This window comes from Oncorhynchus kisutch, linkage group LG20 (assembly GCF_002021735.2).
Source record: "Oncorhynchus kisutch isolate 150728-3 linkage group LG20, Okis_V2, whole genome shotgun sequence".
NCBI lineage: Eukaryota > Metazoa > Chordata > Actinopteri > Salmoniformes > Salmonidae > Oncorhynchus > Oncorhynchus kisutch.
This window is the reverse complement of record NC_034193.2, coordinates 37,454,410-37,480,046: the sequence shown is the minus strand read 5'-3', so window position 1 is coordinate 37,480,046 and position 25,637 is coordinate 37,454,410. Positions and strand designations below refer to the sequence as shown.

The window sequence follows — 25,637 nt, the reverse complement described above, 5'->3', positions numbered from 1 at the left end:
TAGTCACTTCACCCCCACCTACAGATTACCTCAACAAGCCTATACCCCCACACACTAACGCGGTACTGGTGCCCCCTGTATATAGCCTTGTTATTGTTATTCTTATTGTGTTACATTTTATTTTAGTCTACTTGGTAAATATTTTATTTTGGTTAAGGGCTTATAAGTAAACATTTCACAGTAAAGTCTACACTCGTTGTATTCGGCGCATGTGACAAATAAAGTTTGATTTGACATCCTCCTAGCAGCTAGCTAGATAACATTAGGCTCTGTGTTTTTAGCTTACTACATAAAGTTGAAGTCGGAAGTTTACATACACCCAGGATGGAGTCATTAAAACTTGTTTTTCAACCACTTCACACATATCTTGTTAACAAACTAACGTTTTGGCAAGTCGGTTAGGGCATCTACTTTGTGCATGACAAGTAATTTTTCCAACAATTGTTTACAGACAGATTATTTCACTGTATCACAATTCTAGTGGGTCAGAAATTTACATACACTAAGTTGACTATGCCTTTAAACAGCTTGGAAAATTCCAGAAAATGATGTCATGGCTTTAGAAGACTCTGATAGGCTAATTGACATAATTTGAGTCAATTGGAGGTGTACCTGTGGATGTATTTCAAGGCCTACCTTCAAACTCAGTGCCTCTTTGCTTGACGTCATAGGAAAATCCAAAGAAATCAGCCAAGACCTCAGAAAAAAAATGTGGACCTCCACAAGTCAGGTTCATCCTTGGGAGCAATTTCCAAATAGCTGAAGGTACCACATTCATCTGTACAAACAATAGTACGCAAGTATAAACACCATGGGACCACGCAGCCATCATACTGCTCAGGAAGGAGAAGCGTTCTGTCTCCTAGAGATGAATGTACTTTGGTGCAAAAAGTGCATCTCAATCCCAGAACAGCAGCAAACAACCCTGTTAAGATCCTGGAGGAAACAAGTACAAACGTATCTATAGCCACAGTAAAACGTGTCCTATAATCGACAACCTGAAAGGCTGCTCAGCAAGGAAGAAGCCACTGCTCCAAAACCGCCATAAAAAAGCCAGACAACGGTTTGCAACTGCACATGGGGACAAAGATCGCACTTTTTGGAGAAATGTCCTCTGGTCTGATGAAACAAAATTAGAACTGTTTGGCCATAATGACCATGGTTATGTTTGGAGGGAAAGGGGGGAGGCTTGCAAGCCGAACAACACCATCCCAACCGTAAAGCACGGGGGTGGCAGCATCATTTTGTGGGGTGCTTTGATGTAGGAGGGTCTGGTGCACTTCACAAAATAGATGGCATCATGAGGGAGCAAAATTATGTGGATATATTGAAGCAACATCTCAAGACATCAGTCAGGAAGTTAAAGCTTGGTCGCAAATGGGTCTTCCAAATGGACAATGACCCCAAGCATACTTCCAATGTTGTGGCAAAATGGCTTAAGAACAACAATGTCAAGGTATTGGAGTGGCTATCACAAAGCCCTGCCCTCAATCCCGTAGAAAATTTGTGGGCAGAACTGAAAAAGCGTGTGTGAGCAAGGAGGCCTACAAACCTGACTCAGTTACACCAGCTCTGTCAGGAGGAATGGGCAAAAACTCACCCAACTTATTGTGGGGAGCTTGTGGAAGGCTACCCGAAACATTTGACCCAAGTTAAAAAATGTAAAGGCAATGCTACCAAATACTAATTGAGTTTACATAAACTTCTGACCCACTGGGAATGTGATGAAAGAAATAAAAGCTGAAATAAAATCACTCTTATTCTGACATTTCATATTCTTAAAATAAAGTGGCGATCCTAACTCACCGAAGACGGGGAATTTTTACTAGGATTAAATGTCAGGAATTGACATTTTAATTGACGTTTAAATGTATTTGGCTAAGGTTTATGTAAACTTCCGATTTCAACTGTAAATAAACTGTGAATAGATACTCTTGCCTATTATCCACGTTATGACTGACGTGTGTTGCTAGAGTTTGATTGTATTGTCATTCCCAGCCGTAGTTAAATTTGTCAGTTTTTGTCCAAAATGTTGAGTAATGGAAACTGAAACCGTGCATCCCGAATGGAGGCAGCAAACAATGTACAAGGCCAGCTGTGATTTACATGCTAAGAGCAATATTTTTTGGACTACCAAGAAATGTATAGCTGAATTATATTAAATCATGTATTGAACTGCATTCATCTATTATGTCATCAATGTGCGAGTGTACATCATGGAATGTAGACTCAAATGGAACCTACTTTTAAAACCCCTTATAAAGTTGGTTTTGAAGCATAAACTGGGAATTTGATATTTTTGACTGATATGATTGTTTCATATCTGAATAGTAGTTAAAATGCTGTCAGTAACACTTTAAAGGGACAGTTCATTCCAAAACCAAAGTGTCAGATGTTTTCAGACTAAAAGTAGTCAGATGTTGATAAATCCACATCCCACCTGTTGTTGCAATCCAAAATGAAAAGATAAGCACTGTTTATTTGGTGCTCATCTTTTTAAACACATTTGTGTATGAGGGCAGACTGGATCAAAGCAACCAAAGGCATGTGATGTGGGGACATTAAACTACCTTTAAGGTCAGAAAAACATTTTCCTTTAACATCTGCTTTCATAGAGATATGGGACAGTACTTTGGTGCTGTATTTCTCCAGATTCCCTCTTCACTCAGTTGTTGAGCCCATGAAGCAAAAATCCAGAGAAATGTGGACATGCAGACAATGTTTAAACTTTAGGAACTCCACACCTCTGAGTCTTTACATGTAATCGCTAAGCTATTGGCATGAATCCAGTGTCTAAATATTTCTGTGTGTGTACCAAACAAGACAGACGCATGCAATTGTCAACAGGGTCAATAACAGCAACAAACTTGACAAGCCACGCGCGTGAGACCAATTCGAAATAAGGAAAAGTGGGTTATTTTCTGTTTAGGCATTTAAAATAAAACACTCAAGATGAATCAACATGACCTCTAGAACAGGGATTATCAATTAGATTTAGCCGAGGGCCAATTGTTTCTCAAGCGGATGGTCAAGGGGCCGGAACATAATTACAAATAATTATAAAACAGATCTAATATGACTAAAACATAACTTCAAACCTTGCTAACATGCATACATATTATGTGTGGAAAGACTTTCAAAATTAAAATCTTTGTTTTGACGGTGTTTTTACAGTCTTAAGTCCCCCCCCCAAAAAAATGTTTACAAAATTATTCCTTTTAGTTTTCGTTGTCGATTATCTGTTCCAAATGTCTGTTGTGGGGAATCTATACCGAACAAAAATATAAAACCTCAACATGCAACATTTTCAATGATTTTACTGAGTTACAGTTCAATAAAAGGAAATCAGTCAATTGAAATGAATTTGTTAGGCCCTAATCTATGGATTTCACATGACTGGGCAAGGGTGCAGCCAATCAAAATGAGTTTTTCTCCACAAAAGGGCTTTTATTACAGACAGAAAAACTCCTCAGTTTCATTAGCTGCCCGTGTGGCTGGTATCAGATGATCCCGAAGTTGAAGAAACCGGATGTGGAGGTCCTGAGCTGGCATGGTTTCACGTGATCTGCGGTTGTGAGGCCGGTTGGATGTACTGCCAAATTCTCCAAAACAACGTTGGCTTATGGTAGATATATTAATACTCTGGGAACAGATTTGGTGAAACATTCCTGCAGTCAGCATGCCAATTGCACACTACCTCAAAACTTGGAGATATTGGTGGCATTGTGTTGTGTGGAAAACTGTACATGTTAGTGGCCTTGTATTGTCCCCAGCACAAGGTGCAGCTGCATAATGATCATGCTGTTTAATCAGCTTCTTAATATGCCACACCTGTCAGGTGGATGGATTATCTTGGCAAAGGAGAAATGCTCACTAACATGGATGTAAACAAATTTGTGCACAAAATTGGAGGGAAATAAGCTTTTTGTACATATGAAACACTTTTCGGGATCTTTTATTTCAGCTCATGAAACCAACACTTCACATGTTGCATTTATATTTTTGTTCAGTATAAGTATCTTTAGCCACATTTAAATTGAAAACAGACCCTGGTTACGCCTGGGCTAATCTTTGTCTTAAATGAAAAGGAATCCAACAAAAGACCAAATTGCTAAATGACAGTGACAAATTCATAATGGAGGAAACGTACCTCTCGTCCTGTCAGTATATGCCGGGCCAGCTTGACTTTGGCGAAGTTCCCCTTGCCAATGGTCTTGAGCAGCCGGTAGTTCCCGATGTGTGGTTGCTCCTCCGTCGTGGACGCCACAGAGTTCCGACATCTCGGCAGGCTGTGCCGACTTCCCGACTTGGCCGGCGGGGCCGGGGGCTCCTGGTAGCCCTCCACAGAAGTGTGCTGTAAGAATGTGAAATGTGTGGAGATGAACAACGTGTCGGTATAAAAAATACATTTTTTTATTGAACGGATCAGTGTGGAACGATAGAGGTTGTGTCAAAGGAGAATAGGCCAGATTCAAACATCAAAGACGTATGCCTGAGGCTGCGGCATTCCGACTAGACCAGCTTTCCACACAGTCACAAAGCTAAACATCTAGCGAGAGTCTATCTGCTACATAACCCAGGTTTACATCCATTAAAAGTATGTCCGATTTTTTTAAAACTAATCACGACAGGCCTGATGGAAACAGCAAATGTCCTGTAAAGTTTTTCAAATGTCGGAACGACAGATTTTTACCTTGTCAGCTTGGGGATTTGTTTTTGCAACCTTCCGGTTACTAGTCCAACGCTCTAACCACCTGCCTTACATTGCACTCCACGAGGAGGCTGCGTAGCAGGCTGACAACCTGTTACGCGAGGGCAGCAAGAAGCCAAGGTAAGTTGCTAGCTAGCATTACACTCATCTTATAAAAATCAATCAATCTTAACATAATCAGTAGTTAAACTATTAATATCATCAATCATGTGTAGTTATCTAGCGTGTCCTGCGTTGCATATAATCAATGCGGTGCCTGTTAAATTATCATTGAATCACAGTCTACTTCGACAAACGGGTTATGATTTAACAAGCGCATTTGCAAAAAAAGCACTGTCGTTGCACCAATGTACCTAAACATCAATGCCTTTCTTTAAAATTAATACACAAGTATATATTTTTAAACCTGCACATTTAGTTTATATTGCCTGCTAACATGCATTTCTTATAAGTAGGGCAATTGTGTCACTTCTCTTGCTTACCGTGCAAGCAGTCAGGGTATATGCAGCAGTTTGGGCCGCCTGGCTCATTGTGAACTGTGTGAAGACCATTTCTTCCTAACAAAGACTAATTAATTTGCCAGAATTTGTCATAATTATGACATAACATTGAAGGTTGTGCAATGTAACAGCAATATTTAGACTTACTTAGGGATGCCATCCGTTAGATAAAATACGGAACGGTTCCATATTTCACTGAAAGAATAAACGTTTTATTTTCGAAATGATAGGTCATTAATATGGTAAAATCCGGAAACTAAGGTTCGTATTTCTGTGTGTTATTATGTTATAATCTATGATTTGATAGAGCAGTCTGAGCAGCAGCAGGCTTGCAAGCATTCATTCAAACAGCCATTTCGTGCGTTTGCCAGCAGCTCTTCGCAACGCTTCAAGCATTGCGCTGTTTATGACTTCAAGCCTATCAACTCCCGAGATTAGGCTGGTGTAACCAATGTGAAATGGCTAGCTAGTTAGCGGGATGCGTGCTAATAGCATTCCAAACGTCACTCGCTCTGAGACTTGGAGTAGTTGTTCCCCTTGCTCTGCAAGGGCCGCGGCTTTTGTGGAGCGATGGGTAACGATGCGTCGAGGGTGGCTGTTGTCAGTCAATGTGTTCCTGGTTCGAGCCCAGGTAGGGGCGAGGAGAGGGACGGAAGCTATACTGTTACACTGGTAATACTAAAGTGCATATAAGAACATCCAATAGTCAAAGATTAATGAAATACAAATGTTAGAGAGAAATAGTCCTATAATTCCTATAATAACTACAACCTAAAACTTCTTACCTGGGAATATTGAAGACTCATGTTAAAGGAACCACCAGCTTTCATATGTTCTCATGTTCTGGTCAAGGAACTTGAATGTTAGCTTTTTTACATGGCACATATTGCACTTTTACTTCTCCAACACTTTGTTTTTGCATTATTTAAAACAAATTGAACATGTTTCATTATTTATTTGACGCTAAATTTATTTGATTGATGTATTATATGAAGTTAAAATAAAAGTGTTGAATCAGTATTGTTGTAATTGTCATTATTACAAATAAATACATTTAAAAATAATAATAAAAATTGTTCGATTAATCGGTATCAGCTTTTTTTGTTCCTCCAATAAATCTGTATTGGTATCGCCGTTGAAAAATCATAATCGGTCGACCTCGAGTGAATACATCCCAGGACTCTCTCACTGGAGTATTTCATCACCGGTAAGTGTTTGTCCTAGGAAAACCTTGCCTAAAAGATAGGGCAGCACTGTCATACTTGGGGACACGAGGTAAATTACGGTAATGATAGAATTAACAATACAACCAATAACCCGCCATTGTAAACACTTACTAAATGTAATATATCTGGATAGGAGAAAAAAGTCTGTGGCCTTGGGCCAAACGCAGGAGTCGTCGATAGCTGTTAGCTATTAACCGTTAGCCTTGACGCATTCGTCACAGCAGATGGGAAAGGGACGGTGGTGGGCAGACCTCACATCATCTAGCGACTGCCGACTGAAGGGAGTGGCGTAAAAGCAGATTTGTGGGGTGTGGTCCAGGAGTGTCTTCTTCAGAAGTGGAGTGATAAATTGTGTATTATAGGTAATTACTTCAAATCATAAAAACAGGTGTGGGGCTGCACAACGAACACAAGTGACAGCAGCGTAAAGAGATGGAGCGCTGTTATTGTTTTTTTTATTCTCCATCCTTTGGCAGGAGCCTTGTGCAGTTGTGTTGAACTTTGTGAGCAATATCAACACACTACTAGTCACCTCCATATGTGGGCTACCATTTACAAATCAACCAAAGCCAAAATATGAGAAACAGAGAGGGATAGTTGAGGGACAGTGGCAACTCTCTTCAATAAAAATGGAAAGCATATCATTATACAAACAGACTGATAGTCAACAAAATAGGTGAAGCTGGGAAATGCTTAATACTATGGCAAAGTATTATAATCAACAATATTATCATAATGACAGCATTTTACTATATAGTGGTAATATAATAACTGACCAGAACGTTGAGGATTCGGAAACCACACTTCTACTGGTTTCATTACTGTATTATTATAACACCTCTATTTAGTCTAATGGTTTTCAAAATCAGCCCATTACACCAGTGCCCATTGTTGTTTTAACCAATTCTTTCCATCCAGAACATTCATGATGCCAACCTTCTGAATGGGGGTTATGAGCTGGGTGTTTGCCCTTGCTTTTAGCCGTTCGCCACTTATTTCTGCTCAACTTACTCGCTCATTCACGCTCGCTTGGCTCGTTAAGCCCTAGCAACAGAACATTGTGTTTGGTAACACACGTTTTTCTGAATTCTCCTTCCTCGTCAGCCACTCAAGGGTCTGGTCACTAAAGGCTAAATGAAGCTCTCAGGTCCTACTACCTTCACTCTTGAGCCTGTATGCATAAAGCATCCAAGAGTAGTAATGGACTAGAGGAAAAGGAGGGTCAAACAGGCCCCCATTAACATGGACGGGTCTGTCGTGGAGCGGGTTGAGAGTTGGTGTCCACATCACCAACAAACTATCATGGTCCAAACACAACGAGACCGTCATGAAGAAGGCACGACAACACCTTTCCCCTCCTCAGGAGACTGAAAAGATTTGGCATGGGTCCCCCAGATCCTCAAAAAGTTATTCAACTGCACCATCAAGAGCATCCTAACCGGTTGCATCACCGCCTGGTATGGCAACTGCTCGGCATCTGACCATAAGGTGCTAGACAGGGTAGTTGGTACTGCCCAGTACATCACTGGGGCAAAGCTTCCTGCCATCCAGGACCTCTATACCAAGCGTTCAATTTTCTAAGACTTCAGTCTCACAAGTCATGGACTGTTCTCTCTGCTACCATACGGCAAAAGGTACCAGAGCACCAAATGTAGGTCAAAAGGCTCCTTAACAGCTTCTACCCCCAAGCCATAAGACTGCTGAACAATTAATCAAATGGTCACCCAGACTATTTACAGTGACCAAGAAGGAGAGTGATGGAGTGCTGCATCAGATGACCTGGCCTCCCTAATCACCTTACGTCAACCCAATTGAGATGGTTTGGGATGAGTTGCACCGTAGAGTGAAGGAAACACAGCCAACAAGTGCTCAGCATGTGGGAACTCCTTCAAGACTGTTGGAAAAGCATTCCAGGTGAAACTGGTTAAGAGAATGCCAAGTGTGCAAAGCAGTCAAGGCAAAGGGTGTCTACTTTGAAGAATCTAAAATATATTTTGATTTGTTTTACACTTATTTGGTTACTATATGATTCCATGTGTTATTTTATAGTTGTGATGTCTTCACTATCATTCTACAATGTAGAAAATAATACAAATAAAGTTGGAAGTTTACATACACCTTAGCCAAATACATTTAAACTCAGTTTCACAATTCCTGACATTTAATCCTAGTAAAAATTCCCTGTCTTAGGTCAGTTAGGATCACCACTATATTTTAAGAATGTGAAATGAGAGAATGATTTATTTCAGCTTTTATTTATTTTATACATTCCCAGTGGAATGTAATGAAAGAAATAAAAGCTGAAAGTGACAGTGTCACGTCTGAATGAATGAACAGCATGGGACTCACTCCAGCTGTGAACTTTACTTCCCTTTCACTGCCAGGGTTTGTCTCGCACAAAACAGGACAGAGGGCTAGAGGACTGAGGAATTACCTCAAAATCAACAGCCACTGTTGCAGAGGCTCATCTAACGGGAACAGACTGAAGGTCATTGTAAGGGCAAGAGAGGTTTATCTAAGCTACTGAGGAAGCTTTGTCAGGTCCATTGACTTTGGCGCTGCTTTTTATTTGTTTGCACCTCTTGGGGATTTCAGAATCAAAGTTTTGAAAAACTATTGTGCAGTATGGAAAACTCATGAGATTAAAATAAATGTATCTGAAAAGAGACTACTTCAAGAACTCCTATGGGAACAAATATGGTTTGACCCTCATGACTTTCAGTAAAACGCTAATTTAAAACAGTACATCTATTGACCTCTGCACTCAAGAAGACATTGAGAAGGAATATGGTCTTGTTGAACAATATCAAAACCACACAAGGGTTGCATATCAGCTTATTACCTGTGCTCATTTTGACAGTGAGGTTAAGGTTGAGCTTCACAAAGTAGGAAATTGTAGCCCTGCAAGGACGTGAGGGAATTAATTGACCAATTCCTCCTGAGCTTTGAAAGCAGATACCTTCCCATACCTTATTTATGTCATCTAGAGCGCTGATGTCTGTAGGGGAAACTCCAATTATGGAATTTCACCAACATTCTCTTCTCCCTTGCCTTGGCCCTGAGGGTAGCGTTGATCAAATGAACCCAGGCAACTGCTCCAGCACCAACCTCAAATGTGGTCAATTTTGCATATCAACATGGTTGAGGACGTAATGCAGGCATGCCACAATGGGATCCGACTTCACAGACCCATCAATAAGCTGTCCGACCACGCAGAATGACAGAAAACTGTATATATATATATATATATACACACACACACACACACAAATATACACACACACACAAAAAAGTATTTAGTCAGTCACCAATTGTGCAAGTTCTCCCACTTAAAAAGATGAGAGAGGCCTGTGATTTTCATCATAGGTACACTTCAACTATGACAGACAAAATGAGAAAAAAATCCAGAAAATCACATTGTAGGATTTTTTATGAATTTATTTGCAAATTATGGTGGAAAATAAGTATTTGGTCAATAACAAAAGTTTACCTCAATAATTTGTTATATTGCCTTTGTTGGCAATGACAGAGGTCAAACGTTTTCTGTAAGTCTTCACAAGGTTTTCACACACTGTTGCTGGTATTTTGGCCCATTCCTCCATGCAGAGCTCCTCTAGAGCAGTGATGTTTTGGGGCTGTTGCTGGGCAACACGGACTTTAAACTCCCTCCAAAGATTTTCTATGGGGTTGAGATCTGAAGACTGGCTAGGCCACTCCAGGACCTTGAAATGCTTCTTACGAAGCCACTTCTTCGTTGCCCGGGCGGTGTGTTTGGGATCATTGTCATGCTGAAAGACCAAGCCACGTTTCATCTTCAATGCCCTTGCTGGTGGAAGGAGGTTTTCACTCAAAATCTCACGATACATGGCCCCACTCATTCTTTCCTTTACACGGATCAGTCGTCCTGGTCCCTTTGCAGAAAAACAGCCCCAAAGCATGATGTTTCCTCCCCCATGCTTCACAGTAGGTATGGTGTTCTTTGGATGCAACTCAGCATTCTTTGTCCTCCAAACACGACGAGTTGAGTTTTTACCAAAAAGTTCTGTTTTGGTTTTATCTGACCATATGGCATTCTCCCAATCTTCTTCTGGATCATCCAAATGCTCTCTAGCAAACTTCAGATGGGCCTGGACATGTACTGGCTCAAGCAGGGGGACACGTCTGGCACTGCAGGATTTGAGTCCCTGGCGGCATATTGTGTTACTGATGGTAAGCTTTGTTACTTTGGTCCCAGCTCTCTGCAGGTCATTCACTAGGTCCCCCCGTGTGGTTCTGGGATTTTTGCTCACCGTTCTTGTGATCATTTTGACCCCACGGGGTGAGATCTTGCGTGGAGTCCCAGATCGAGGGAGATTATCAGTGGTCTTGTATGTCTTCCATTTCCTAATAATTGCACCCACAGTTGATTTCTTCAAACCAAGCTGCTTACCTATTGCAGATTCAGTCTTCCCAGCCTGGTGCAGGTCTACAATTCTGTTTCTGGTGTCCTTTGACAGCTCTTTGGTCTTGGCCATAGTGGAGTTTGGAGTGTGACTGTTTGAGGTTGTGGACAGGTGTCTTTTATACTGATAACAAGTTCAAACAGGTGCCATTAATACAGGTAACGAGTGGAGGACAGAGGAGCCTCTTAAAGAAGAAGTTACAGGTCTGTGAGAGCCAGAAATCTTGCTTGTTTGTAGGTGACCAAATACTTATTTTCCACCATAATTTGCAAATTAATTAATTAAAAAATCCTACAATGTGATTTTCTGGATATTTTTTTCTCATTTTGTCTGTCATAGTTGAAGTGTACCTATGATGAAAATCACAGGCCTCTCTCATCTTTTTAAGTGGGAGAACTTGCACAATTGGTGGCTGACTAAATATGTTTTTGCCCCACTGTGTGTGTGTGTGTGTGTGTGTGTGTGTGTGTGTATATATATAATGACAATTACAACAATACTGAATAGACACTTATTTGAAATTAAAAGTGCAATATAAAAAGTAAAAGTGCAATATGTGCCATGTAAAAAAGCTAACGTTTAAGTTCCTTGCTCAGAACTTGAGAACATATGAAAGCTGGTGGTTCCTTTGAACATGAGTCTTCAATATTCCCAGTTAAGACGTTTTAGGTTGTAGTTATTATAGGACTATTTCTCTCTACACCATTTGTATTTCATATACCTTTGACTATTCGATGTTCTTATAGGCACTATAATATTGCCATCCTAATCTCGGGAGTTGATAGGCTTGAAGTCAAACAGCGCTGCGATTCAAGCATTGAAGAACTGCTGGCAAAACGCAGGAATGTGCTGTTTGAATGACTGCTTACGAGCCTGCTGCTGCCTACCACCGCTCAGTCAAACTGCTTTATCAAATAATAGACTTAATTATAATATAATTAACACACAGAAATACGAGTCTCTGGTTATTAATATGGTCAAATCTGGAAACTATCATTTCGAAAACAAAACGTTTATTCTTTCAGTGAAATACAGAACCGTTCTGTATTTTATCGAACGGGTGGCAACCCTAAGTCTAAATATTGCTGTTACATTGCACAACCGTCAATGTTATGTCAGAATTACATAAAATTCCAGAAAATTAATTACGGCCTTTGTTAGGAAGAAACACAGTTTGCAACAAGCCAGGCGGCCCACACGGTTGCATATACCCTGACTCTGCTTGCACTGAACGCAAGAGAAGTGACACAATTTCCCTAGTTAATATTGCCTGCTAACATTAATTTATTTTAACTAAATACTAATACAGTTTTTTTTTTTTAAATATACTTGTGTATTGAATTTAAGAAAGGCATTGATGTTTGTGGTTAGGTACATGGTGCAACGATTGTGCTTTTTTCACAAATGCGCTTTTGTTAAATCCTCCCCCGTTTGGTGAAGTAGGCTGTTATTTGATGAATAAATTAACAGGCACCGCTTTGATTATATGCAACGCAGGACAAGCTAGTTAACTACACCTGGTTGATGATATTACTAGGTTAACTAGTGATTTTATTTATTTATTTTATTTATTTATTTTACCTTTATTTAACCAGGTAGGCAAGTTGAGAACAAGTTCTCATTTACAATTGCGACCTGGCCAAGATAAAGCAAAGCAGTTCGACAGATACGACACAGAGTTACACATGGAGTAAAACAAAGATACAGTCAATAATACTGTATAAACAAGTCTATATACAATGTGAGCAAATGAGGTGAGAAGGGAGGTAAAGGCAAAGAAAGGCCATGGTGGCAAAGTAAATACAATATAGCAAGTAAAACACTGGAATGGTAGTTTTGCAATGGAAGAATGTGCAAAGTAGAAAAAAATAATGGGGTGCAAAGGAGCAAAATAAATAAATAAATAAAAATTAAATACAGTTGGGAAAGAGGTAGTTGTTTGGGCTAAATTATAGGTGGGCTATGTACAGGTGCAGTAATCTGTGAGCTGCTCTGACAGTTGGTGCTTAAAGCTAGTGAGGGAGATAAGTGTTTCCAGTTTCAGAGATTTTTGTAGTTCGTTCCAGTCATTGGCAGCAGAGAACTGGAAGGAGAGGCGGCCAAAGAAAGAATTGGTTTTGGGGGTGACTAGAGAGATATACCTGCTGGAGCGTGTGCTACAGGTGGGAGATGCTATGGTGACCAGCGAGCTGAGATAAGGGGGGACTTTACCTAGCAGGGTCTTGTAGATGACATGGAGCCAGTGGGTTTGGCGACGAGTATGAAGCGAGGGCCAGCCAACGAGAGCGTACAGGTCGCAATGGTGGGTAGTATATGGGGCTTTGGTGATAAAACGGATTGCACTGTGATAGACTGCATCCAATTTGTTGAGTAGGGTATTGGAGGCTATTTTGTAAATGACATCGCCAAAGTCGAGGATTGGTAGGATGGTCAGTTTTACAAGGGTATGTTTGGCAGCATGAGTGAAGGATTATGTGAAGAGATTTTTTTTACTACTTTAATGCTAGCTAGCAACTTACCTTGGCTCCTTGCTGCACTCGCGTAACAGGTGGTCAGCCTGCCACACAGTCTCCTCGTGGATTGCAATATAATTGGCCATAATCGGCGTCCAAAAATGCCGATTACTGATTGTATTGAAAACTTGAAATCAGCCATGACGATTAATCGGTCGACCTCTAATCTGGGCATTCGTTATGAACCTCTTGTTTCGTTCCTCTCACAGATCCGACAGACATAGCTACCGATTTGTCTGATTCGTGGTCACAGACTTTCCTAAAGCTAGAGTTACACAAGTTGCATGTGGGCTGCATCATCTGCTGCACTTGGGATAATCTTTTTCTGGTCTTCATTTTGGTATTGTTATATCAACTAGTTTAATCCTTTATCTAATAGGGAGACATGCAAATGCAACACTGACACGGAGTCAGATGCATTGAGCTGTGAAGCAATTAGCTTACGACTTATGCTAATTTCCAGTCCCTAATTAACATAAGCATACCAGAACCAATTATATTTATTACCTGCTGAAGTGGATAAACATGCCAAGATTCTTTACGTTTCCATCCAAGTGAGCCTCCATTGGCTGCTTGTAAGTGTACGCAACACCTGTGCTTATGCCGCGCCAAAGATGATCTGTATCAACCATTGCTGGTCTCTTGCGGGCACTAGCTATAAACGTTGCCATATGTGCCACAGGGTTGCAAGGCTACTCTGCTACGCATCAAATGTGATCTAAAATGGAACAGGGCCCGGAGTGGGTGCATACTGTTAATCGTAAACACATTCACAGGACAGCAATGGAACCATTCCTTTTCTTGCTTCCCCCTTACGAGTCAGGGCCATGGACTGATGTGTAGTTTGAGAAGCTAACTGCATTCGTTGCTTCTCAAGAAATGTCTGTTTATGATTCATTCCTAGGGGACTATTATGTATAAGCTAAGCTGACCAAGGGTCATTTAATATGAAAGGAGCTGTAGAAAGTTAGCCATACTTTGATGTCCACAGAGAGCCATGTTCTCTTCACAAAGGTCAATGGTTGTTCTGTGAGAAACATTTTTCACTGTAGGCCTTACATTTCAGCATTGCACCATATCTTGAAGATATTGCTATAACACTAATAATCAGTTCCTGGGAAGCAGAAGATGCTAGTAAAAGTATGCAACTGCAATTATCTGCAACGTTGAGGGCAATGCAACAAAAACAAAAAAAAGCAGTCCACTTAATTCAAATTAACAGCAAGCTATAGGTTGCAAACAATTAATTAACCCGTTTGGGCTAGGGGGCAGCATTTTCACATTTGGATGAAAAGCGTGCCCAGAGTAAACTCAGTCCCAATTGCTAATATATTCATATTATTAGTAGATTTGGATAGAAAACACTGAAGTTTCTAAAACTGTTTGAATTATGTCTGAGTATAACAGAACTCATATGGCAGGTGAAAACCTGGGAAAAATCCAACCAGGAAGTGGGAAATCTGAGGTTTGTAGTTTTTCAACTCTTGGCCTATCGAATACACAGTGTCTGTGGAGTCATTTTGCACTTCCTACGGCTTCCACTAGATGTCAACAGTCTTTAGAACCTTGTTTGATGCTTCTACTGTGAGGTGGGGCCAAATGAGAGGGGAATGAGTCAGAGGTCTGGCAGAGAGCAACGAGCTTGTGTGGAAGTTACCTCTCGTTCCATTGCTTTTCTACAGACAAAGGAATTCTCCGGTTGGAAAATTATTTATGACAAAAACACCCGAAAGCTTGATTCTATACATCGTTTGATATGTAACTTTTGCCTGGACCTGCCAGCTCGTCGTGAGTTTAGATTGTGTACTGAACGCATGAACCAAAAGGAGATATATGGTGGACTTTATGGAACAAATCAAACATTTATTGTGGAACTGGGATTCCTGGGAGTGCATTCTGATGAAGATCATCAAAGGTAAGTGAATATTTATAATGCTATTTCTGACTTCTGTTGACTCCAACATGGCGGATATCTTTTTGGGTTGTGATGGTCTCGGAGCGCCGTACTCAGATTATTGCATGGTTTGCTTTTTCCGTAAAGTTTTTTTAAATCTGACACAGCGGTTGCTTTAAGGAGAAGTATATATTTAATTCTGTGAATAACACTTGTATCTTTTATCAATGTTAATTATGAGTATTTCTGTAAATTGATATGGCCCTGTGCAAATTCACAGGATGTTTTGGTGGCAAAGCCAAATGTAAACTGAGGTTTTTGGATATAAATATGAACTTGATCGAACAAAACATGCATGTATTGTGTAACGTGTTGTCCCGAGAGTGTCATCTGATGAAGAATATCAAAGGTTAGTGATTCATTTTCTCTCCATTTCTGAGTTTTGTGACTCCTCTCTTTGGTTGGAAAATGGCTGTATGCTTTGTGACTAGTTGCTGACCTAACATAATGATATGTTCTGCTTTCGCCAAAAAGCTTTTTTGAAATCGGACATTGTGGTTGGATTAGAGAATTTTATCTTTAAAATGGTGTCTTATACTTGTATGTTTGAGAAATTTGAATTATGAGATTTCTGTTGATGGAATTTGGCACACTGCAATTTCATTGGCTGTTAGCGGAACCCCGTTCCTAGACAGGTTAATACCAAATTAATTAGTGAGTTCGTGGGGCAGCAGGTTGCCTAGCGGGTAGGAGCGTTGGGCCAGAAACCGAAAGCTGGATCGAATCCTGGAGCTGACAAGGTAAAAAAAAAAAAAAAAAGTAATTCTGCCCTTGAGCAAGGCAATAAGTTGTTTTCATGCAATCCAGATGACAGCGTTGAAAGACACCATGGAGCCACTTCTCTGTCAGCCAACAGTGGATTCTGTTTCCTTTCCTGGAAAGCAGGTAGAAGCACCAGAGGTTCTTTCTGTGGTGTTATCTATTAACACCACTAAAATTCCAGCGTTTATGTGACAATGAGCGCACTGCCTGTACACAGCATTCCAGAAAGGTACATTAGCCCACACCCCCGGCCCGCCTCTTAGAAAGCCTCAATCCTTTCTCAAACCCCTTGACGCTTGTTATGCAATGGTTGGGCCAGTTGAAATGCCATGCAGTAATATGGTATGCTTCAGTGAACTCCTCTCTCTTTCCCTCGCTCAGTCTTTCACGCTCACTTTCTTTACAGAGATAGTTACTGGTTCCTTTCAGCCTGAGGGCTGTTAGTTAGTAGTAGTGCATTGCCTGTGGCAACAATGGGCGGTCTTCTTTATGCTTTATGGAAAGGGCAAAAAAAATTCCCCCCCAGAGGTTCATTTTCTTCTGATTTACTATCATAATTTTTGCAGCAAGACCAAAAGGTTTCATTTATGCACAGGAAGCAACTTTATTCATCCCATAAAGTGATACAAAATTATGAGCTCTTGGACTTTAAAAACACATTTCTCAAATCTTACCAATAAATATTTGATGAGGTTATTTCCATCTCAATATATACCTTTTAATATGTGGAGACAGGCAGATATATGGCGAATGCAGGACACAAGTTTATCCATTACACTGATTCAATGTGGTGGGCGGGGGGGGGGTATTGAAGTCAGTCAAGCTACTTTGACCTGGCCCAGATAAGTTGCAGTTGTCAGATATTCATCGACAAAGGTCCAAGAGACTTGTCACCTGCATTTAGTCACATTACTCTGATACAGGCTCTCATAGGAGATTTAAAAACAAACAAAAAGCAAATCCCCCCTCAACTTATTGCAAGCAGTCTTGAACACAGTTATAATTTTCTTTAGGAATTCACAATGTTTCACTACATAGAACAGTGCCCTGATTCTTTCGACAGCAATATCAAGATTCTAATCATTAGCCTACTATTACACTCAACATTCAATAATATTCAAAGACAGTGATTTGCAATTTATTTTTAGGCATTACGCAATGTCTTGTAATAGGGCACTTAACTGGATTGTAATGGAAATCGGGCCTTGCTACTGCAGTTAAGAAGAAAGAGGACCCAGTTCTGTCAACTTGCATATCTTCAAAACCCATTATCTTTCAGTGCAGTATTTTACAGTAAGTTGACAAACAACTCGTTCTGGAATCAGAAATTGAGTAAAGTACTTATTTCCCTTTTTCAATTGGCTTTCCCCTGACATAAGCTGGTAATTTCAAACACAAAACTGAAATATGATCTGTCAAGAGTAACTACACTTTTGATGCTTGCCTTTTCAACATTAGCTTACCTCAATGTAGGAAACGCTTTGAAATTAATGTGTATTTTAAGGATGAAATTCTTCCCCACCGTAGTCCCAATAAATGAATATGGAATGAGACACAAACAAAGCTGTGTAGAATAATGCAGTTCTTCAGAACTACTGTAGCCTACTGACTTCAAAATATATCCCTCCTGACAGCATGGATCAATAGCTCACAGGGAAAGGGCAGTAGCACTTTGCCTTTCCATGTGGCATGCCATGCTTAAATCTATTAACTTATTTCATTAGTCAGCCATTAAATCTAGCTTGTACTGAGGCAATAAGCAGACTAGAGAAAGACAATATAATAATGGAAGTGATGTATAGATTCACAAAAAAAAAAGTTAAGTCATGTGGAACTCATGGAATGGAATGTCATTCATCCAATGAGCAGTGCATAAGTCAAGGGATGCATTTGCTACATACATTTTTTTGGTGGCCCACTGATGGTTGACTGAAGAGACTTTATATCCAAATGAATTATGCCAAAAACAGCAGTCTGCAGATATTGCTGACCCAGTCTAGGTGGACCGCTACCAGTTGTAGATAGGGTTGCAAAGGGTGGACATTTTCCATGGGAAGTTAAGCCCGGGAATTTTGATTAAATTCCTTTTTTTAAAGTGGAGAAGTGAACCTTTTTTGTGGGATGCTCAAGGCAATTCTAGATCTTGTGGCATATTTTGGTTAAACTATCCCCAATTCAATGGAATTGCAACCCCTTCCATCACCTGTGCAGTGCATACTTCCATCACATGGACAGCTGATTCTCAAGATCTTGCACATTAATAAGATGCTATTGAGCCCACACTACTACACAGTCTGAGCCAAGGACTACATGCTTTCTCGTAAGTTTTGATTACAATACTGGGTGGGGTGAATATATTTTATTTTATATTTTTTTTGTTAACTAGTAAATAGTAGCCTACAGCATAATGTGTTTAAGACATTTCTAACAATTTCTGCTAGTTAGTTTTTGCTACCATGTGGGTTTTAGCTGGCTTGAGCCTCCTAACTGAGGAGTGTTGATTCACCTGTTTCCATACAAGTTTCATTTTAAAACATGTATCTTACAAAGGAGTAGTTTAATCTAACTGCTTAACTATTTATCTGTACATGGAATTGTTTTTTTACTATTTTTTTTCAAATCATTACAGGGAAATGCCACGGGCACTATCTGATGTGGAGACATTTCACTGCAGCTAATTAAAAGGAAAAACGGTGTACATTTGTAAATACTGTGCCAAATCATATGTGAAGAATGCAACAAATATGCAGAATCATCTGGCCAAGTGCATAAAGTTCACTCAGCGCTCACAACAAGCAACCTCTGACAAAAGTCCCTCGACTTCTATTCGAGGTGAAAATTATGAGTCAGACACCTTATCGATAGCAACAGCTCCTGGAATCATACGTTTTTTTGACTCAATGGAGAAACATAGTCAGAGAAATGCTGATGAATGTCTTGCTCAAGCTGTGTATGCAACTGGATGACTGATGCTCACAGGCAATGTGTATTGAAGTGATTTCATGTTTTCATAACAATCAGTCATCTGCATTTTTTGGATGTCGATTATGGCCGATTACATTCCACGAGGAAACTGCGTGGCAGGCTGACCACCTGTTACGCGAGTGCAGCAAGGAGCCAAGGTAAGAGTTGCAGGCTAGCATTAAACTTATCTTATGAAAAACAATCAAGCTTCACATAATCACTAGTTAACTACACATGGTTGATGACATTACTAGGTTAACTAGCTTGTCCTGTGTTGCACATAATCAATGCATTGCCTGTTAATTTAGTTTAAATAATGCAAAAACACAAGTGTTGGAGAAGAAAGTAAACGTGCAATATGTGCCATGTAAAAATGCTAACGTTTAAGTTCCTTGCTCTGAACATGAGAACATATGAAAGCTGGTGTTTCCTTTTAACATGAGTCTTCAATATTCCCAGGTAAGAAGTTTTAGGTTGTAGTTATTATAGGAATTATAGGACTATTTCCCACTATACCATTTGTCTTTCATTAACCTTTGATTATTGGATGTTCTTATAGGCACTTTAGTATTGCCAGTGTAACAGTATAGCTTCCGTCCCTCTCCTCGCTCCTCCCTGGGCTCAAACCAGCAACGTAACGACAATTAACGACACTTCGGTTACACAAGGCTCATCTCGGGAGTTGATAGGCTTGAAGTCATAAACAGTGCCAAAACGCACGAAAGTTGTTTACGCGCCTGCTTCTGCCTACCACCGCTCAGTCAGATACTTAGATACTTGTATGCTCAGTCAGATTATATGCAACGCAGGACACGGTAGATAATATCTAGTAATATCAACCATGTGTAGTTAACTAGTGATTATGATTGATTGTTTTTTATAAAATAAGTTTAATGTTAGCTAGCAACTTACCTTGGCTTACTGCATTTGTGTAACAGGCAGTCAGTCTCCTTGTGGAGTGCAACGAGAGAGAGAGGCAGGTTGTTATTGCATTGGACTAGTTAACTGTAAGGTTGCAAGATTGGTTCCCTGACAAGGTGAAAATCTGTCATTCTGCACCTGAAAAAGGCAGTTAAGCCACTGTTCCTCGGCCGTCATTGAAAATAAGAATGTGTCCTTAACTGACTTGCCTAGTTAAATAAAGATTAAATAAAGGTGTGTAAAAAAATAAATAAATCGGGACCCAAAAATACCGATTGCCGATTGTTATGAAAACTTGAAATCGGCCATACCGATTAATCGGTCGACCTCTAATTCAGATGAATAGAAGTTGAGTACGCGAAGCTGCGTTGGTTGGGAATTTGAGAGGTGTGCATTCGGGCTTGGCATTCCCCTGCAGACAGTCTCAGAGGCACGTAGCCATGTCACAATGGGATGCCAGACTATCATGTCTCTGCATCGGTAGACTCTGAATTACACTTTACACGTGGTGCCAACAGTCATTCATAAACATGCAATCGCAAACCCTTTTCTCGGTGACAGTTCAAAAACTTGACTGGCTTCATTATTAAAGACCAACTGAAAGCATTTTAGCAACATAAAATCTTGTTAAAAATCTGCTCATATACACCCCCAGGAATAATGACACTTTTCTAAATTGTCTGACAAACAAGCACTTAGTCATTTTCACATTTTCATAGAATGTTTGGGAATGACGTATGGGAAAGGCATGAGGAATTTCTATAGAAATATAGAGTAGGAATCAAAGCAGCAGTGCTTTTGGACAATTAATAAACACTGCAGTAATTAAAACCTAATAAAAAAAAAGCATCTGTCTTGTCCAAGACTGTAGTTTACATAGACCGGTGCACCATAGCCAATCATAGCTACACTAAGCCTGTATGCAAACAAGCCATTTGCCACATGGCCCTGCCATCATTCACTTTTAACCAGACTGTGTTTACAGGCAGTAGCAACAGCGCAACTTTAGATCATTACAAAGCAGTCGCCAAAAGCCACAAAATGCACCTGAATGGATTTATGAAAATATATAAATACAACGGGAGTCCTCTTACATTTGGGAACTTTACAGTCCTATTGATGAAACAACCATGAAAAAGGTAGGCTCGCTCTCCCTCAGTTTCCTATCAACAACAAGATAAACAACTAATGTTAGCCAGAGAGAGATGAGCTAAAATCTAAAGAGGGAACAGTAGATAAGCCCTCAAACTTTTCAGCTTTTAGTTGGCCGTCAAAATTGCACTGATAAATGATAGTTAATAGTAACCTGCACGCACTTCTGCAGCTTTCCTGACCTAGCGGTTAAGAGAGATGGGCCAGTTACTGAAAGGTTGCTGGTTCGAATCCCCGAGACGACTAGGTGAAAAATCTGTCACTTTAATGCATATGTTTAAATTATATTATGTGAGCTAAACTTCTAAATAAAAAATACTAATCTAAAAACAACATTTCTTAAAGTAATTTTTTGAGATGATTAATTCTACTGTCCACATCAGAAACGTTAAATATATGTACTTTTGCCTTTAAAAACATTTAATTGAAATAATGTAGAATTCCATTCATTCCTGTGGAGGACTGCGCCTTCCGGGGAGTGTCAATATGGCCGACCCGTGGCCAATACATAGGATCTGCAATCCAGGGCTTATATACATCATTGGTCACAACCTACGTTTTGACATCTGAATTTTCAAACTCAAAGGCAGCTTTGTGGATGCAGACTGACCATCCATGAGATAAATAATAGTTCCATGTTTTGAGTGTTTAACAATGACATTGTTACAAACAGGAGTAAAAGCTTATATTTGGGGGTAAGACAGTTGAAATAAACTCATGGGGCATTTATGAGTTATATTCTTAAAGAATGAATGGGTATTTAGTCTATCATTAAATTACAAGTCAAAAAATGGATGTAACTACTAGGCCCTACCTGTAACAACTACCTGAAAGCCATGTTAATTGTCTTAATCAGAGCAAAATGCGTCATTAACTACAGTACGACAGGGGGTAATCAGTCAAGGCACTTAGACCGCCTGCTGAACTAGATTTCTTCCCGCACGTAGGCCTACCATGATCTCTCAAGTTGAGTCACAGCTTTTGAACATGGTCTGGATCTAATGTTGCAGTAAGCTAACAATAGAAATTGTCCTATGCTATGGCACATTTTCAAAACGGGCCTCCTCCAGAAATTAAGATACGGTGTAACTTTGGCTGTAATAATCAGCGAGGACCGACAGACACAAGTTAACATTGTATCTGATTTGTGGGCAACGGTTTCCCAGTCATAGATAACCGAAAGCATCAGAACACATATTTTAGGACGCAGTCTTCCACGCAGACATGGCCAAATTCTAGCTACTACAAATATGAATGTTTACCTGTAGTCTTATAACCTACAATAGCACGAGTAAAAATTGATCTGATGAAACGATTTCAAATGCAATAATGTTTAAAAAATGACAATGGCAGAGGATGGGTAACGTTAGCTAAATACTCAGTGGGCTATGCGGCTAGCTTGCTGACCGAGAGGTTACACAGACCAGCCCAATTTTAGCGTTATTGTGATTCACAAGGTACCACCACACAAACTCAGCCAAAAATAATATCGTCCTTAGGAAAATATATGCCATAGGGAAGAAGGAACATTGGATACTTACATTCTCTGTATCACGCTCATTCACTGTGGGTAATGGCGTTCTGGTCGACATTTTGTGTGTACAGGCCGCTAAGCCCCGAGCTTGGCAGCCGCCGAGAACAGTGCGACGAGTAAAAATATGAATTTGACTTTTTTTTTTTTTTACACCACCGGCATTTCCTACCCGACCGTCCAAAGGGAGTATTCCACACTACAGCATATCTACCTCAAGGCCCTCTCGGAGCCAGCGCAGGTCTATCTATGCTGATAGATGCGCCCCCGGGTACGAGGCAAGCGGGTGTAGCGGGCCGAAAGAACGGATAGGAGTTTGTATGAAGGAAAGAATCCAGCATTCATCCACCCTGATATATAGGCTGACACACACTAGGAAAACGAACGCGAGATGGGGGAGTAGTAGTAAAAGCAACACCCTACACAGGAGCGAACTTCATTCTCCCCTCCCAAAAGGCTTGGGCGCAGGGTAGCATACGCGGGTACAACCCGTGTTCATGGAATATCTTTTATAGAACGCATGCAAGCAACAACATTATATTCCTTCGGAACGCTGTAAGACGAAAGAACATGACAGTAGCAACGCCAGGTGGCGAGAGAGGGATCGAGCAACCTAGATCAAAGAGAGGGGGGAGGAAGGAGAGGAGAGGGGAGGGTTTAATATGAATTGAAGAAAATGGTTATGAGGACGTATTTGTGGTAGCAGGAGGAGGTTCTTGATTGTTGACATATGCTGCCAAGGATATGCATGTGCGAACTGTTTGTTTGGAAAGCATCATCATGATCATTATTCTTGGGCGGTAAATCATCTCGAGATTTAAAGAATGACCTTCCTAAACATTCGAAGTACCGTATTTGTAAGCATACCATAATTTGTAAGCGAATTGGTCATTGATTCCTGGTTAAAATGCATCGACTTCGTATACATTCATTAAAAATACAAGGAAAGTATCACCTTGTTTAGCAATAACAGAACTAAAAAGCCATACCTAAGACTTTTGTCTATTATTTGCAATGTCAAAAACGAGTTAAATGTGCCAATGTTGCCATCTAGCGTTTATAATTCGGAATTGCATTGATTATGTTAATTTGCCTTTATGCTGTACCCTAAAACGCCTGAGATTGAATCAATATGCTAGCGTTAAATTATACAAGTGACGAGGTATCCCCTATTCCCTTTCCGCCAATGTCATCATCCTATGTTATGCTACATTTCTGGTACCCCGTGTACATAGGCAAGTTATCGTTACTAATTTTTTTCCCTCTGCATTTTGAAGGGCCTGTAAGTAAGCATTTCACTGTTAGTCTACTTTACATCTAGTTGTTTAGGAAGCATGTGACACGATTTGATTTCAGGTCCAATGTGTGATTTGCAAGGTAATGAAATGCACTTACAGTTGTGCTCAAATAGTGTGGCACCCTTGCACTTTACAATGGAGCAGAATGATTTCTCTTTTCAAAACTGGTTGAATGGCAATTGTTTACCCTGTAGGGTACGTCAGGCAGGGCTGGAGAGTAACGGATTTCATGGAATCCGTTCCATGTAAGGGATTACAAAAACGGTAACTGTAATCCGTTACCAGCATAAATATTGTAATCAATTGAAACTTTTGAAAAACAAGATGATTAATTTGAAGATTACGTTTAAATTCAGGAAAGGATGTTTGCGGGAAAAACATATTTGACAACACTGTTTTCTCGATGACATTCAAATCAGCATTGAAAAAGGCGCACATTTAAATCTGTTCCACCTGACCCAGTCTGACCACTATGATGACACACCAAATGTGTTTGATGGATCGCGGGAAAAGAGCACAAATAAACTTTCGTAGGCTACAGTACGAGCTATGTCTTACAATGGTGCGACTGCTGTCGGCATCCGAAGATTATCAAATGTAATAAACGCTTGGAGGAAAGGATGACAGCAGTGGTGTAGTCTACGGCGATACGGATATCACTTATTGATATCTACATAGCGTATTGATGTGAATCACACTGCTGCTCTCTCGTTTAGCTATTTGCGCCTTACGGATTTTGGTTGTTGTGGATGGCTATTCACAAATCTAAGTGTGTATTTGTACCCAATAATGATTGAATTCAAGAAGTTCAAGGTGACTATCAATCATTGTCTTTGAAACAAATGGACAGCCAGTGAAAATTGCGCTCTTGCAACAGCTGCATAGTGCGGATCCCAGCCTATGAGCAATAAAAGCCCCACTTTTATTATAATCTGCAGTGGGGCAAAAAAGTATTTAGTCAGCCACCAACTGTGCAAGTTCTCCCACTTAAAAAGATGAGAGGCCTGTAATTTCCATCATAGGTACACTTCAACTATGACAGATAAAATTAGAAGAAAAAAAAACGAATATCACATTGTACGATTTTTAATGAATTTATTTTCAAATTAAGGTGGAAAATAAGTATTTGGTCAATAACAAAAGTCTATCTCAATACTTTGTTATATACCCTTTGTTGGCAATGACAGAGGTCAAACGTTTTCTGTAAGTCTTCACAAGGTTTTCACACACTGTTGCTGGTATTTTGGCCCATTCCTCCATGCAGATCTCCTCTAGAGCAGTGATGTTTTGGGGCTGTTGCTGGGCAACACGGACTTTCAACTCCCTCCAAAGATTTTCTATGGGATTGAGATCTGGAGACTGGCTAGGCCACTCCAGGACCTTGAAATGCTTCTTACGAAGCCACTCCGTCATTGCCCGGGCGGTGTGTTTGGGATCATTGTCATGCTGAAAGACCCAGCCACATTTCATCTTCAATGCCCTTGCTGACGGAAGGAGATTTTCACTCAAAATCTCACGATACAGGGCCCCATTCATTCTTTCCTTTACAAGGATCAGTCATCCTGGTCCCTTTGCAGAAAACAGCCCCAAAGCATGATGTTTCTACTCCCATGCTTCACAGTAGGTATGGTGTTCTTTGGATGCAACTCAGCATTCTTTGTCC

General features: G+C 40.2%; 1 protein-coding gene across 4 annotated transcripts in view; it reads right to left on the bottom strand.

Moving 5' to 3' along the window:
• Positions 1-23,299, bottom strand: part of LOC109875518 (serine/threonine-protein kinase MARK1) — a 94,554-nt gene extending 71,255 nt beyond the window's left edge. For all 4 annotated transcript variants that reach the window (XM_031798887.1, XM_031798890.1, XM_020467843.2 and 1 more), the window contains exons 1-2: positions 22,687-23,299; positions 4,151-4,354 (exon numbers count right to left, since the gene is read on the bottom strand). In XM_031798887.1, coding sequence (XP_031654747.1) covers positions 4,151-4,354; positions 22,687-22,737 — 255 coding nt within the window. In that variant the 5' untranslated portion in view covers positions 22,738-23,299. The remainder of the gene's footprint in view (positions 1-4,150; positions 4,355-22,686) is intronic.
• Between the last annotated feature and the right edge of the window lie 2,338 nt (positions 23,300-25,637).